We start from the raw sequence: 13,736 nt of genomic DNA on the forward strand, positions 1-13,736 counted from the left end.
AATTTCATCATATCCTAAACCAAAACTATAATTTACATTTTCTTATGTATCTTCCATAGATAACTTTGCTGCATTCTAAAGAAAATCACTGAAGTGTCTAGACAAACTTGAGGTAATGAGATACTTTGAAGAGAAGCAAATAACACTGATCTTAGGAAAGAAAAATTTAAAAAGCAAGAAAAGGAGTGGAAAGGACAAAAGTAATTAGGGGGATTCTTGCCCTATTCCTTCCCTGCCTGTCATAAATAATAAGTCTTATTTTTTAATCATTCCCTTTGTGAAATCACAGATAAAGACATGTAAAAAAGCAAATATTTAACTGTTCATAATATCAATCAAATCCACCTACAGGCTGGTTGATATGAAATCTCGTAGGCATTCTTCTCATTATAGCTGAGTCAAGATCCTGAGGACGATTAGTAGCTCCCATCACTATGACCTAAATATATAAAGAAAACAAAGGTATTAAATACACCAGTAATACTCCTTTCAGGTTGTTATTACTAGGGCTTAGAAGATATAGAAAATTAAGTGGGGTTTAAACTAAATCTTCTATAGGAAATCTGATTGTAATCCAGTATTACTCAAATATTTATAGATATAAATCAGAGTTAATCCTAAATACATCAAATGATAGCAAAGCTGGTAAGCCTGATGCATTTCGCCAGACTTCTAGTAACTAAAATAATACATTATTCAGTTACTGAGGAATCATAAAAATTTTTTAAAAACTATTGTATTTTGCAAAATATGGTTACTCAGTGGCTACATGTTGAATAACTTAAAGCTATTTATGTTACAGCTTGGGAGTATATATGAGGGGACTACTTCAAGTCCTTTAATAATATTAAGGAGAGAATCATTTCCCCTACCAGAATCTGAGGATTCTGGTAATAGTAATAGAGATCATCTATTTTTTCCTCTGGATTTCACATCATCATTTCATGGCACTATCAGCACTGCAGGTGACATCTTTTCAGTGCTAATAAAACCTCAAGCAATCCAATTTTAAACAAGGGCAACAGAATAAAAGCAAACATCAAAATGCTGAGTAGAATATTAAAAAAAAAAAAGAAAAAAAATTGCTGGCGGCCCTGCCAGCCTCTGGGTCTATGCCACTTATTTATAAAGAACGTAGAGACGAAAAATCAAAACGAATAAAGACAAAGATATACAAAACTATTTAATTTCTGAATGGCTTCAATATTACCATTATTGTTGATATTTCTGTATAATATATAAGCACACATCTGTTATCCAAAATGAAATTTATTGGTATTCTAAGGAAAACTTTTATTTCAGCCTAAGAGGTCTTAGATTTCTGAAATAATCTGAAATCTAACTCCAGAACAACATGTTGAAAAATACACTAACTCTTATATTTTACTTTTTTTTTTTTTTTTTAGGCTATGCTGTGCAGCATGTGGGATCTTAGTTCCCAGACCAGGGATCGAACCCGTGCCCCCTGCATTGGGAGTGCAGCATCTTAACCACTGGACTGCCAGGGAAGTTCCTTATATTCTACTTCTACTCTTTACATTTAACATTACTCAACTGCCAAATTACTTTCAATTAACTGTGAGAGGTTGCCACCTAGAGGGAAAAAATATACATACAAATTTGAGAAATAGTTCCATAATATAATGCAATTTTGTATTTGGGTCAAGTGATCCTGAAGTCAAAATATTAATGCTCTTACCTGTTTTTCTTTACTGACTTTCTACAACTCTATAGAATTAATAAGGAAAATTTCTACCTGATGTAAAACAAAGTCTTTAAAAGTGATCAAATGAATTGTATAAGATAAAGGATGAATATAGTATATTTTGAGATAGAGTATTCATTAGATATTAAAAGAGAGTTCAAAGTGATATGGAAGCTTGTTGAAGACTGATCATATTATGTTGTAGAGAATCACAAAAAGCATTGTGGTTGAGTCAGCACCTGAAAAAAACTGAAAAAGGGGCTGTACTTTGAGAAACATTCTAGGTAAACAGCCTGAAACAAAACAAAAACCCATTATGAAACATGAAACACTAAAACTTAGGATCAAGGGATCCAGATAAATCTAGCACAACATGGCCTAATGAATTTATTTGGGGTGATAACAGATATTCACGATGAAAAAGCAAAGCAAGAGTGACTGACATCACTTAAAGAAGTAAATTTTAAGGAGTGATTTTAAGGGGCAAAAAAGATAACCTTTACACATATATTAACTCTATTTAGTGCAAATAAGCTAAAATTAAAAATGGGAAGCAACAGTAATTTTTTAGTATTTATGCAGCAAAATTAATGTACCTTTTAGGTATTAGGTAAGACTTCTAAAATCTTTAAAACAAAATATTAAGATAAATGTTTTACCATTTCACATTTAAAACAATCAGATCTAAATATATGCCTCAAAAGCTGAACTATGTCAATGAATACCCTAAAAATAATGTTAGCTTTTATGTCTCATGTCTCTCAAGATGAAGAATATATCATCGACTAACTTGGATTTCCAGCAGTAGTGACAGGTTTAATTGGGCCATTCAACTATTTTTGTTTCCTCTGTTGCAAGGAAACAAAGAAAGTAGGCTGGGGTACTGGGCTCCATCCATAGTCACAGAATAGACAATTTTAGAGGAAAGCTAACCTGTTCCTATTAAAGAAGATGTCTAAAACTATTATTCAAATTAGTAACAGCCATTTTAACCCCCTCAACACACAAAAAAGTTAAAAGCAACATCTTTATTTTCTTCCTCAAAAGTATGTCATAATAGAACAGTAAATAATAGTATAATAAAGAATAACGGTTCTAAAAATTCAATTTTAATTTACTGCATCAGAACCACACTGTGGGGCTCTGGAAGAATTGGCTCAGGAGTATATTTCATCCAAATTATTTTATAATATTATTATCATTATTTCCTTGGTTTTAAAACAATGCTCTGATAAGATGTAATAGTAACTATCAATATTTCTCTCTTACATGGGCTAACTATTCAATTCTCTGCATACTTTAAATACTATTGCTTAGGAGGGTAATTAGTTTTTGGAAACCTGCAAACTAAACTCATTGAATAGATTTCTCAGAACCAATGATTAATATAAATTGTTTCTAGTAATTCACCAGAATTTATCTATGTTGTGCTTTCTTCTCTAATCATCGAACAAACACTAAAGGCAATTTTCCCTCAAAATGAAATTATACTTTCATAACGGTGATGTAGGACATCGGACTTAATTTTCTTCTTGAGAATCAGGTGTCTCAGCACTTTTGATTTATGGTAATGTGGCGGACAAAGGAGATCCTTAAACCCTCTGGCTACAAAACATGTAAAAATAATAAAATATTTTTAAAAACTCAAATTAATCAATAAATCCGCAAAAAAGTAAAGGAATTAAGCTGAATCCAAAAACAAAGCCTATACATGATGGAGATAAGCAAGGGTAGAAGTTGACCACATACCATATGGACACGTACAGATTTTAAAAAGTGGCGTGCGTGATGAGAGACCAACCTACATAAAGTTGGGACTCATGAAGTACTATGGCCTGAGAAAAGTGGTGAAATATTAGAAAACCTATTTGGCAGAGTCAAGCCTTGGTTCTTGGAAAGATATATAAACACACACACTAAATCTCTGAGATTTCATGGTTCATGGCCAGCTAACATGGATCTTGAACCTGAATTTACCTGTCTTTGGAAAAGAACACAGCAGAGACAAGTACAAAATCCTCTTAGAACAGCAAACCGTCAATGTAGATTCCAAAAATTCACACACAAAGTTCTACCAAATACGATTTTTCCCATGAAATCACAAAACACACAAGGAAATAACCATCTTAAACTCAAATGATAGAACAAGATGTACAAATACTTATATGCTAGAATTACTGAAGATGGACTATAAAATTAGTGTTAATACATTTAAAGGAATAAATAAGAAATAAAAAAAAAATCACATAGCAAATACTTACGTAGCAAATATATACCAGATACTGTTACAGGCACTTTACTCAGATTAAATCCTTAAAATCCTACAACAATTCTGAGGTGGATACAATTCTTCCCTTTTTATAGATATTACCCCCTCTATTCAGACACAGGGTGATTATATAATTTTGCCAAAGTTACAAAGCTAACTGATGCCAGGGCTCTGCTTTACTAATCCAACTGGCAAGAGACCATCAAAACTGATCTGGCAGACCTGAAAAAGAATTTCTAGAGCTGAAGAATATAATAACTGAACTAATAAGCTCAATGAAAATGCTACATAGCTGAAGGGATCCAAATGAAGCCAGAATTATCTAATTGGAAGAGGTAAAGAAATTACCCAGAATATAGCACAAAGAGATAGAAAATATGAGAGACGTTAAAAAACATGGAATATAAATAAGGTATGTCCAAATGGCTTTTGATAAAATCACAAGGAAAATGGAAAAGAAAAAATATTTGAAGAAATAATGGTTGAATTTTTTTTTTTTTTGGCTGCGCTTGGGTCTTCATTGAGGTGCGCAGGCTTCTCATTGTGTTGGCTTCTCTTGTCGCAGAGCATGGACTCTAGGTGCGCAGGCTCAGTAGTTGTGGCGCATGGACCTAGTTGCTCTGTGACATGTGGGATCTTTCTGGACCAGGGCTCAAACCTGTGTACCCTGCATTGGCAGGCAGATACTTAACCACTGCGTCACCAGGGAAGTCCCTCTAACTATGTTTTCTTAAGAGGGGCAAAAACAGATTACAAAATAGAAAATACCTACTGAAGTTAAAACAATGAAAGAACATTATTAACCTTCCCAAAACTTTTCCATGAGAAAAGTTTTTATATACATGAGATATAAAATAGGTGATTCATGGAAGGGGGGGGGAACCCAAACAGAAAAATGGCTCTAGAAGTTCCATTTCCAGCAATATGGCAGAAAACCAAACATGCCAGAAAATTTTTTTAAATTTTCTTTTAAAATACATTATTGATCTGGCAAGAAAGTATGGAGTATTCAGAGGTGAAGAACTAGGTGAAAATGGGAACTCAAAGATGTAAATTGAACAATATAGCTGGCTTTCTCTCTGGGGGAATACCAAGGGACCTTAATTTTGGTTTTCACAGCCTTTCAGCGGGAAGAGACAAAGCCTAGGACAGAAGACTGTCATGTATAAAATTGGAAAGGTGCATGTGACAGGAAGTAGTTAAGTATCAGCAACTAATGAAAATGAAAGTATAAAATTAAGTTAAATTTAAAAAATATATATATGTAAATAAGTTTGACTACTCAAAGTACGGAGAGGCCTGTACCAACTGGAAGCATCCTTTTGCTACATTAGTCAGAAATTAGCAAGCAAGGGAAATGTATTTAACTGCCTTACTTCCCTGATGTGTGACAATGTACTGTCAAGTTGTGTGGCACTGACAAAACTAAAATACACAGTTGATTCTTTTTCTAGCTTCTTTTAATCATTCCTTAGAACCTTACAGAAAAGGAAATTACAGTTTAGAACATCTGAGAGCTTGCAAGGAAAAACATGCAGCCCCACTTTAACTAAGAAAGGATGGACCTGGGTTGGAAACAAGATGTCACAGTAAAAGAACTTGCACTCGCCTTCTCTCATGAAAACACCAAAATCACAACTAACTGCTGAACAACCATCAACAAAAAAAGACTTGAACCAACCAAAGAAGATATTCTACATCCAAAGACAAAGAAGAAGTCACAAAGAGAGCATAGGAGGGATGCAATCGTATAATATATAATCAAATCCCATACCTGCTGGGTGGGTGACCCACAAACTAGAAAGTAATTATGTTGCAGAAGTTCTCCCACAGGAGTGAGAGTTCTGAGTCCCACATCAGGCTGCCCAGACTGGGGGTCTGGCATCAGCAGGAGGAGCCCCCAGAGCATTTGGCTTTGAAGGCCAGTGGGGCTTGATTACAGGAACTCCATGCATGGAGGGCACACTCAAGGTCCTGTGTGTACCAGGACCCAGCGAAAAAGCAGTGACTTCACAGGAGCCTGGAGAAGACCTACGTGCTGGTCTTGGAGGGTCTCCTGGGGAGGCAGGGTGGCGGCTGTGGCTCACTGTGGGGACAAGGACACTGGTGGCAGAGGTACTAGGGAGTATTCATTGGCATGAGCTCTCCGGAAGTCTGCCATTTTGACATCAAGATGAGGCCCCACTGTAGGATCCAGTGCTGGAACGCCTCAGGCCAAACAACCAACAGGGCTGGAGCACAGCCCCACCCATCAGCAGACAGGCTGCCTAAAGTCTTCCTGAGACCACAGCCACCTCTAAATGCACCCCGTGACACGGCCCTGCCCACCAGAGGGACACGACCCAGCTCCAATCTCCAGTGGGCAGGCACAAGTCCCTCCCACCAGGAAGCCTGCACAAGTCTCTAGACCAGCCTCATCCACCAGGGGACAGACACCAGAAGCAAGAGGAACTACAACACTGCAGCCTGCGGAATGGAGACCACAAACACAGAAAGTTAAGACAAAATAAGACGGCAGAGAAATATGTTCCAGATGAAGGAACAAGATAAAACCCCAGAAGAACAACTAAGTGAAGTGGAGATAGGCAATCTACCCAAAAAAGAACTCAGAGTAATGATAGTAAAGATGATCCATGATCTCGGGAAAAGAATGGAGGCACAGACTGAAAAGATACAAGAAATGCTTAACAAAGAGCTAGAAGATATAAAGAACAAAGAAACAGAGTTGAAGAATACAATAACCAAAATGAAAAATACACTAGAAAGAATCAACAGCAAAATAACTGAGGCAGAAGAACAGATAACTGACCTGGAAGACAGAATGGTGGAAATCACTGCTGTGGAACACAATAAGGAAAAAAGAATGAAAAGAAAGGAAGACAGCTTAAGAGACCAATGGAACAACATTAAACACACTAACATTCACATTACAGGGGTCCCAGAAGGAGGAAAGAGAGAAAGGGCCTGAGATAATATTTGAATAGATCATAGCTGAAAAATTCCCTAACGTGGGACAGGAAACAGTCACTCAAGTCCAGGAAGCGCAGAGAGTCCCATGAAGAATAAACCCAAGGAGGGACATGACAAGACACATAGTAATAAAGTTGAAAAAATTAAAGACAGAGAAAATATTAAAAACAACAGGAAAAAACAAATAACATACAAGGGAATCCCCATAAGGTAATGAGCTGATTTTTCAGCAAAAACTCTGTAGGCCACAATGGAGTGGAGTGGCGTGATATTTTTAAAGTGATGAAAGGAAAAAACCTACAACCAAGAATACTCTACCCAGCAAGACTCTCATTCGATTTGACAGAAAAATCAAAAGCTTTATGGACACTCAAAAGCTAAGAGAATTCAGCATCACCAAACCAGCTTTACAACAAATGCTAAAGCCCACAACTGGAAACAAGAAAATTATGAATGGAAGCTCACTGGTAAAGGCAAACATACAGTAAAGGTAGAAAGTCATCCACATGCGGATATGATATCAAAACCAGCAATTGTGAGGAGAGTACAAAAGCACGATACTGTAAATGCATTTGAACTTGAGACCAGCAACTTAAAACAATCATATATATATATATATATATATATAGACTGGTATATCAGACCGGTATATCAAAACCTCATGGTAACTGCAAACCAAAAACCAACAATAGATATACATACAAAAAAAGAAAAAGGAATCCAAACACAACACTAAACATAGTCATCAAATCACAAGAGAACAAAAGAGGAAAAGAAAACTGCAAAAACAAATCCAAAACAATTAACCCAATGGCAATAAGAACATTCATATCAATAATTACCTTAAATGAAAATGTATTAAATGCTCCAACCAAAAGACATAGGCTGGCTGAACGGATACAAAACAAAGACCCACATATATACTGTCTACAAGTGACCCACTTCAGATTGAGGGACACGTACAGACTGAAAGTGAGAGAATGGAAAAAGATATTCCATGCAAATTGAAATCAAAAGAAAGCTGGAGGGCTTCCCTGGTGGAGCAGTGGTTGAGAGTCTGCCTGCTGATGCAGGGGACACGGGTTCATGCCCCGGTCTGGGAGGATCCCACATGCCGTGGAGCGGCTAGGCCCGTGAGCCATGGCCGCTGAGCCTGCATGTCCGGAGCCTGTGCTCCGCAACGGGAGAGGCCACAACAGTGAGAGGGCCACGTACCACAAAAAAAAAAAAAAAAAAAAAAAGAAAGCTGGAGTAGTGATACTCATATCAGACAAAACAGACTTTAAAATAAAGACTGTTACAAGAGACAAGGAAGGACACTGCATAATGATCAAGGGATCAATCCAAGAAAAAGATATAATAATGGTAAATATATATGCAACCAACATAGGAGAACCTCAATATATACGGCAAATGTTAAAAGCCATGAAAGGAGAGAGTGACAGTAATACAATAATAGTCGGGGACTTTTAACATGCCACTTTACCAATGGACAGATCATCCTAAAATGAAACTAAATAAGGAAGCACAAGCTTTAAATGACACATTAAACAAGATGGACTTAACTGATATTTATTTATAGGACATTCCATCCAGAAACAACAGAATACACTTTCTTCTCAAGTGCTCATGGAACATTCTCAAGGATAGACCATATCTTGGGTCACAAACCAAGCCTTGGTAAATTTAAGAAAAGTGAAATCATATCAAGTATCTTTTCTGACCACAACGCTGTGAGACTAGATATCAATTACAGGAAAAAAAAACTGTAAAAAATACAAACACATGGAGGCTAAACAACATGCCACTAAATAACCAAGGAATAACTGAAGAAATCAGAGAGGAAATCAAAAAATACCTAGAAACAAATGACAATGAAAACACGAAGACCCAAAACCTATGGGATGCAGGAAAAGCAGTTCTAAGAGGGAAGTTTATAGCAATACAATCATACCTCAAGAAACAAGAAAAATCTCATAAACAACCTAACCTTACACCTAAAGCAATTACAGAAAGAAGAACAAAAATACCCCCAAAGTAAGCAGAAGGAAAGAAATCATAAAGATCAGATCAGAAATAAATGAAAATGAAATGAAGGAAACATAGCAAAGATCAATAAAATTAAAAGCTGGTTCTTTGAGAAGATAAACGATAAACCATTAGCCAGACTCATCAAGAAAAAAAGGAAGAAGACTCAAGTTAACAGAACTAGAAATGAAAAAGGAGAAGTAACAACTGACACTGCAGAAACACAAAGGATCATGAGAGATTACTACAAGCAACTGTAGGCCAATAAAATGGACAACCTGGAAGAAATGTACAAATTCTCAAAAAGCACAACCTTCCGAGAATGAACCAGGAAGAAATAGAAAATATAAAGAGACCAATCACAAGCACTGAAATTGAAACTGTGATTAAAAATCTTCTAACAAACAACAGCCCACCTATCCTTCTCAAACTCTTCCAAAATTTAGCAGAGGGAGGAACACTCTGAAACTCATTCTACAAGGCCACCATCACCCTGACACCAAAACCAGACAAAGATGTCACAAAAAAAGAAAACTACAGGCAAATATCTCTGATGCAAAAATCCTCAACAAAATACTAGCAAACAGAATCCAAAAGCATATTAAAAGGATCATACACCATGATTAAGTGAGGTTTATCCCATGAATCCAAGGATTCTTCAATATATGCAAATCAGTCAATGTGATACACCATATTAACAAAGTGAAGGATAAAAACCACATGATCATCTCAGCAGATGCAGAAAAAGCTTTTGATAAAATTCAACACCCATTTATAATAAAGTCTCCAGAAAGTAGGCATAGAGGGAAACTACCTCAACATAATAAAGGCCATATATGACACACTCACAGCCAACATCATTCTCAGTGGTGAAAAACTGAAACCATTTCCTCTAAGATCAGGAACAAGACAAGATTGCCCACTCTCACCACTATTACTCAACATAGTTTGGAACTCTTAGTCACAGCAATCAGAGAAGAAAAGGAAATAAAAGGAATCCAAATCGGAAAAGAAGTAAAGCTGTCACTGTTTGAAGATGACATGATACTATACATAGAGAATCCTAAAGATGCTACCAGAAAACTACTAGAGCTAATCAATGAATCTAGTGGAGTAGCAGGATACAAAATCAATGTACAGAAATCTCTTGCATTTCTATATACTAATGATGAAAAACCTGAAAGAGGAATTAAGGAAACACTACCACTTATCACTACAACAAAAAGAATAAAATACCTAGGAATAAACCTACCTAAGGAGACAAAAGACCTGTATGCAGAAAACTATAAGACACTGATGAAAGAAATTAAAGATGATACAAACAGATGGAGAGATGTACCATGTTCTTGGATTGGAAGAATCAATATTGTGAAAATGACTATACTACCCAAATCTATCTACAGATTCAATGTAATCCCTATCAAACTACCAATGGCATTTTTCACAGAACTAGAAGAAAAAATTTCACAATTTGTATGGAAACACAAAAGACCCCAAATAGCCAAAGCAATTTGAGAAAGAAAAACGGACCTGGAAGAATCAGGCGCCCAGACTTCAGACTATACTACAAAGCTACAGTAATCAAGACAGTATGGTACTGGCACAAAAACAGAAATATAGATCAATGGAACAGGATAGAAAGTCCAGAGATAAACCCACACACATACAGTCACCTTATTTTTGATAAAGGAGGCAAGAATACACAATGGAGAAAAAGTCTCTTCAATAAGTGGTGCTGGGAAAACTGGACAGCTACATGTAAAAGTATGAAATTAGAACACTCCCTAACACCATACACAAAAATAAACTCAAAATGGATTAAAGACCTAAATGTAAGGCCAGACACTATAAAACTCTTAGAGGAAAACATAGGAAAAACACTCTATGACATAAATAACAGCAAGATCCTTTTTGACCCACCTCCTAGAGAAATGGAAATAAAAACAAAAATAAATGGGACCTAATGAAACTTAAAAGCTTTTCACAGCAAAGGAAACCATAAATGAGACAAAAAGACAACCCTCAGAATGGGAGAAAATATTTGCAAATGAAGCAACTGACAAAGGATTAATCTCCAAAATATACAAACAGCTCATGCAGCTCAATATCAAAAAAACAAACAACCCATCAAAAAATTGGGTGGAAGACCTAAATAGACATTTCTCCGAAGAAGACACATGGATGACGAACAAACACATGAAAAGATGTTCAACATCACTAATTATCAGAGAAATGCAAAACTACAATGAGGTATCACCTCACACTGGTCAGAACGGCCATCATCAAAAAATCTACGAACAATAAATGTTGGAGAGGGTGTGGAGAAAAGGGAATCCTCACGCATTGTTGGTGGGAATGTAAACTGATACAGCCACCATGGAAAACAGTATGGAGGTTTCTTAAAAAACTAAAAATAGAACTACCATATGACCCAGCCATCCCACTACTGAGCATATACCCAGAGAAAACCATAATTCAAAAAGACATGCACCCCAATGTTCACAGTAGCACTATTTACAGTAGCCAGGACATGGAAGCAACCTACACGTCCATCAACAGAGGAATGGATAAAGAAGATGTGGTACATATATACAATGGAATATTACTCAGCCATAAAAAGGAAAGAAATTGAGTCATTTGTAGAGACGTGGATGGACCCAGAGAGTGTCATACAGAGTGAAGTAAGTCAGAAAGAGAAAAACAAATATCATATATTAACGCATATATGTGGAATCTAGAAAAATGGTATAGATGATCTCATATGCATAGCAGAAATAGAGACACAGACGTAGAGAATAAATGTTTGGATATCAATGGGGAAAGGGGGGATGGGAGGAATTGGGAGACTGGGATTGACACTATACACTATGATACTACGTATTAAATAGACAACTAATGAGAACATACTGTATAGAACAGAGAACTCTACTTAATGCACTGTGGTGACCTAAATGAGAAGGAAATCTAAAAAAGAGAGGATATATGTATATGTATAGCTGATTCATTTTGCTGTACAGTAGAAACTAACACAACATTGTAAAGCAACTATACTCCAGTAAAAATTAATTTAAAAAAAAAAGGCTTAAAGACCCAGATGTAAGACCATATACTATAAAATTCTTAGAGGTAAACTCTTTGATATAAATTGTGCAAGATCTTTTTGGATCTACCTCCTAGAGTAATGAAAATAAAAAACAAAAATAAACACATGGGATCTAACTATTAATTTCCAAAATATTACAAACAGCTCATGCAGCTCAACATCAAAAAAACACACAACCCAATCAAAAAATGGGCATAAGACCTAAATAGACATTTCTTCAAAGAAGACATATAGATGGTCAAAAAGCTCATGAAAAGATGCTCAAGATCGCTAATTATTAGAAAAATGCAAATTGAAACTACAATGAGGTATCACTTTACACCAGTCAGAATGGCCATCATTAAAAAGTGTACAAAAAATAAATGCTGGAGAGGGTTTGGAGAAAAGGGAATCTTCCTACATTGTTGGTGGGAATGTAAATTGGTACAGCCACTATGGAGAACAGTATGGAGGTTCCTTTAAAAACTAAAAATAGAGGTACCATAGGATCCAGCAATCCCACTCCTGGGCATGTATCTGGAGAAAACCATAATTCGAAAAGATATATTCACCCCAAAGGTCACAGCAGGACAATTTACAACAGCCAAGACATGGAAGCAACCTAAATGCCCACTGACACATGAATGGACAAAGAAGATGTGGTACATATATACAGTGGAATATTATTCAGACACAAAAAGGAATAAAATAATGCCATTTGCAGCAGTATGGATGGTCCTAGAGGTTATCATATTAAGTGAAGTAATTCAGACAGAGAATGACAAATATCACATGATATCACTTATATGTGGAATCTAAAAAAATGATACAAATGAACTTACAAAACAGAAACAGACTCACAGACATAGAAAACAAACTTATGGTTACCAAAGGGGAAAGGTGGGAGAGAGGGATAAATGAGGAGTTTGGGATTAACATATACACACGACTATATATATATTTTTTAAAAGTGACATAAGAACTGAGAGTAAAGACTATAAGGATTTATGATAAGAGTCAAACGAAATGTACAGAATACTCATAGCCACTTGTCACTTCCTTTTCCTTGACATAGATGGTTCTAATACCCTGGTTTTCTCTCTTATTCTTGTATTTGTTTTGAGCATTTGGGAAATCTTTTTAACATTTTATTAATTACAAAGCCCTCAAAATGGATGAAGATATACACAAACCATATTCTTTCAGATTCTCATCATTTATTGGTAAGTATAAGCTATGAAAAATAATTCTGTAAATAAGCTTAACAAGCAGCCAAATTTTCTATTAACACCACCACCAAGAATAACACAAATTAAAGCAGGCTACTTTCAAATACCTGGCAGCTGTGATCAGTATCCAATCCATCCCAGAGACTCATAAACTGAGCTTTCATCATGGCTGTAGCTTCATGGTCAGAACTTGAACGGTTTCGTAGAAAGGAGTCTAGAAGAAAAAAATCCTTAACCTTACAAATCAGTAATAAATTACTCTTTACATAATTTCAAATCGTTAATTAAAAGCTGAAAATTTTATGAAAGATTACAAAGAAAAGGGTTCAAATATGCCTTTTCATACATTACTCTGATATAACTACTTTGACAAATTATCCAGCAAATTAAAACAATCAATTCACAATCCTCATTTCTTTCCTAAAAATACATTCATACCAACATATATAAAAG

General features: G+C 35.8%; 1 protein-coding gene across 1 annotated transcript in view; it reads right to left on the minus strand.

Moving 5' to 3' along the window:
* The window catches only part of ATAD1 (ATPase family AAA domain containing 1), a 56,086-nt gene that overhangs the window by 15,854 nt on the left and 26,496 nt on the right, over positions 1 to 13,736 (minus strand). Inside the window, exons 6-7 of the mRNA XM_029245713.1 lie at positions 13,391 to 13,497; positions 350 to 439 (exon numbers count right to left, since the gene is read on the minus strand). Coding sequence (XP_029101546.1) covers positions 350 to 439; positions 13,391 to 13,497 — 197 coding nt within the window. The remainder of the gene's footprint in view (positions 1 to 349; positions 440 to 13,390; positions 13,498 to 13,736) is intronic.

This window comes from Monodon monoceros, unplaced genomic scaffold, assembly GCF_005190385.1.
Source record: "Monodon monoceros isolate NGI ecotype Baffin Bay Population unplaced genomic scaffold, NGI_Narwhal_1 Super_Scaffold_4, whole genome shotgun sequence".
NCBI lineage: Eukaryota > Metazoa > Chordata > Mammalia > Artiodactyla > Monodontidae > Monodon > Monodon monoceros.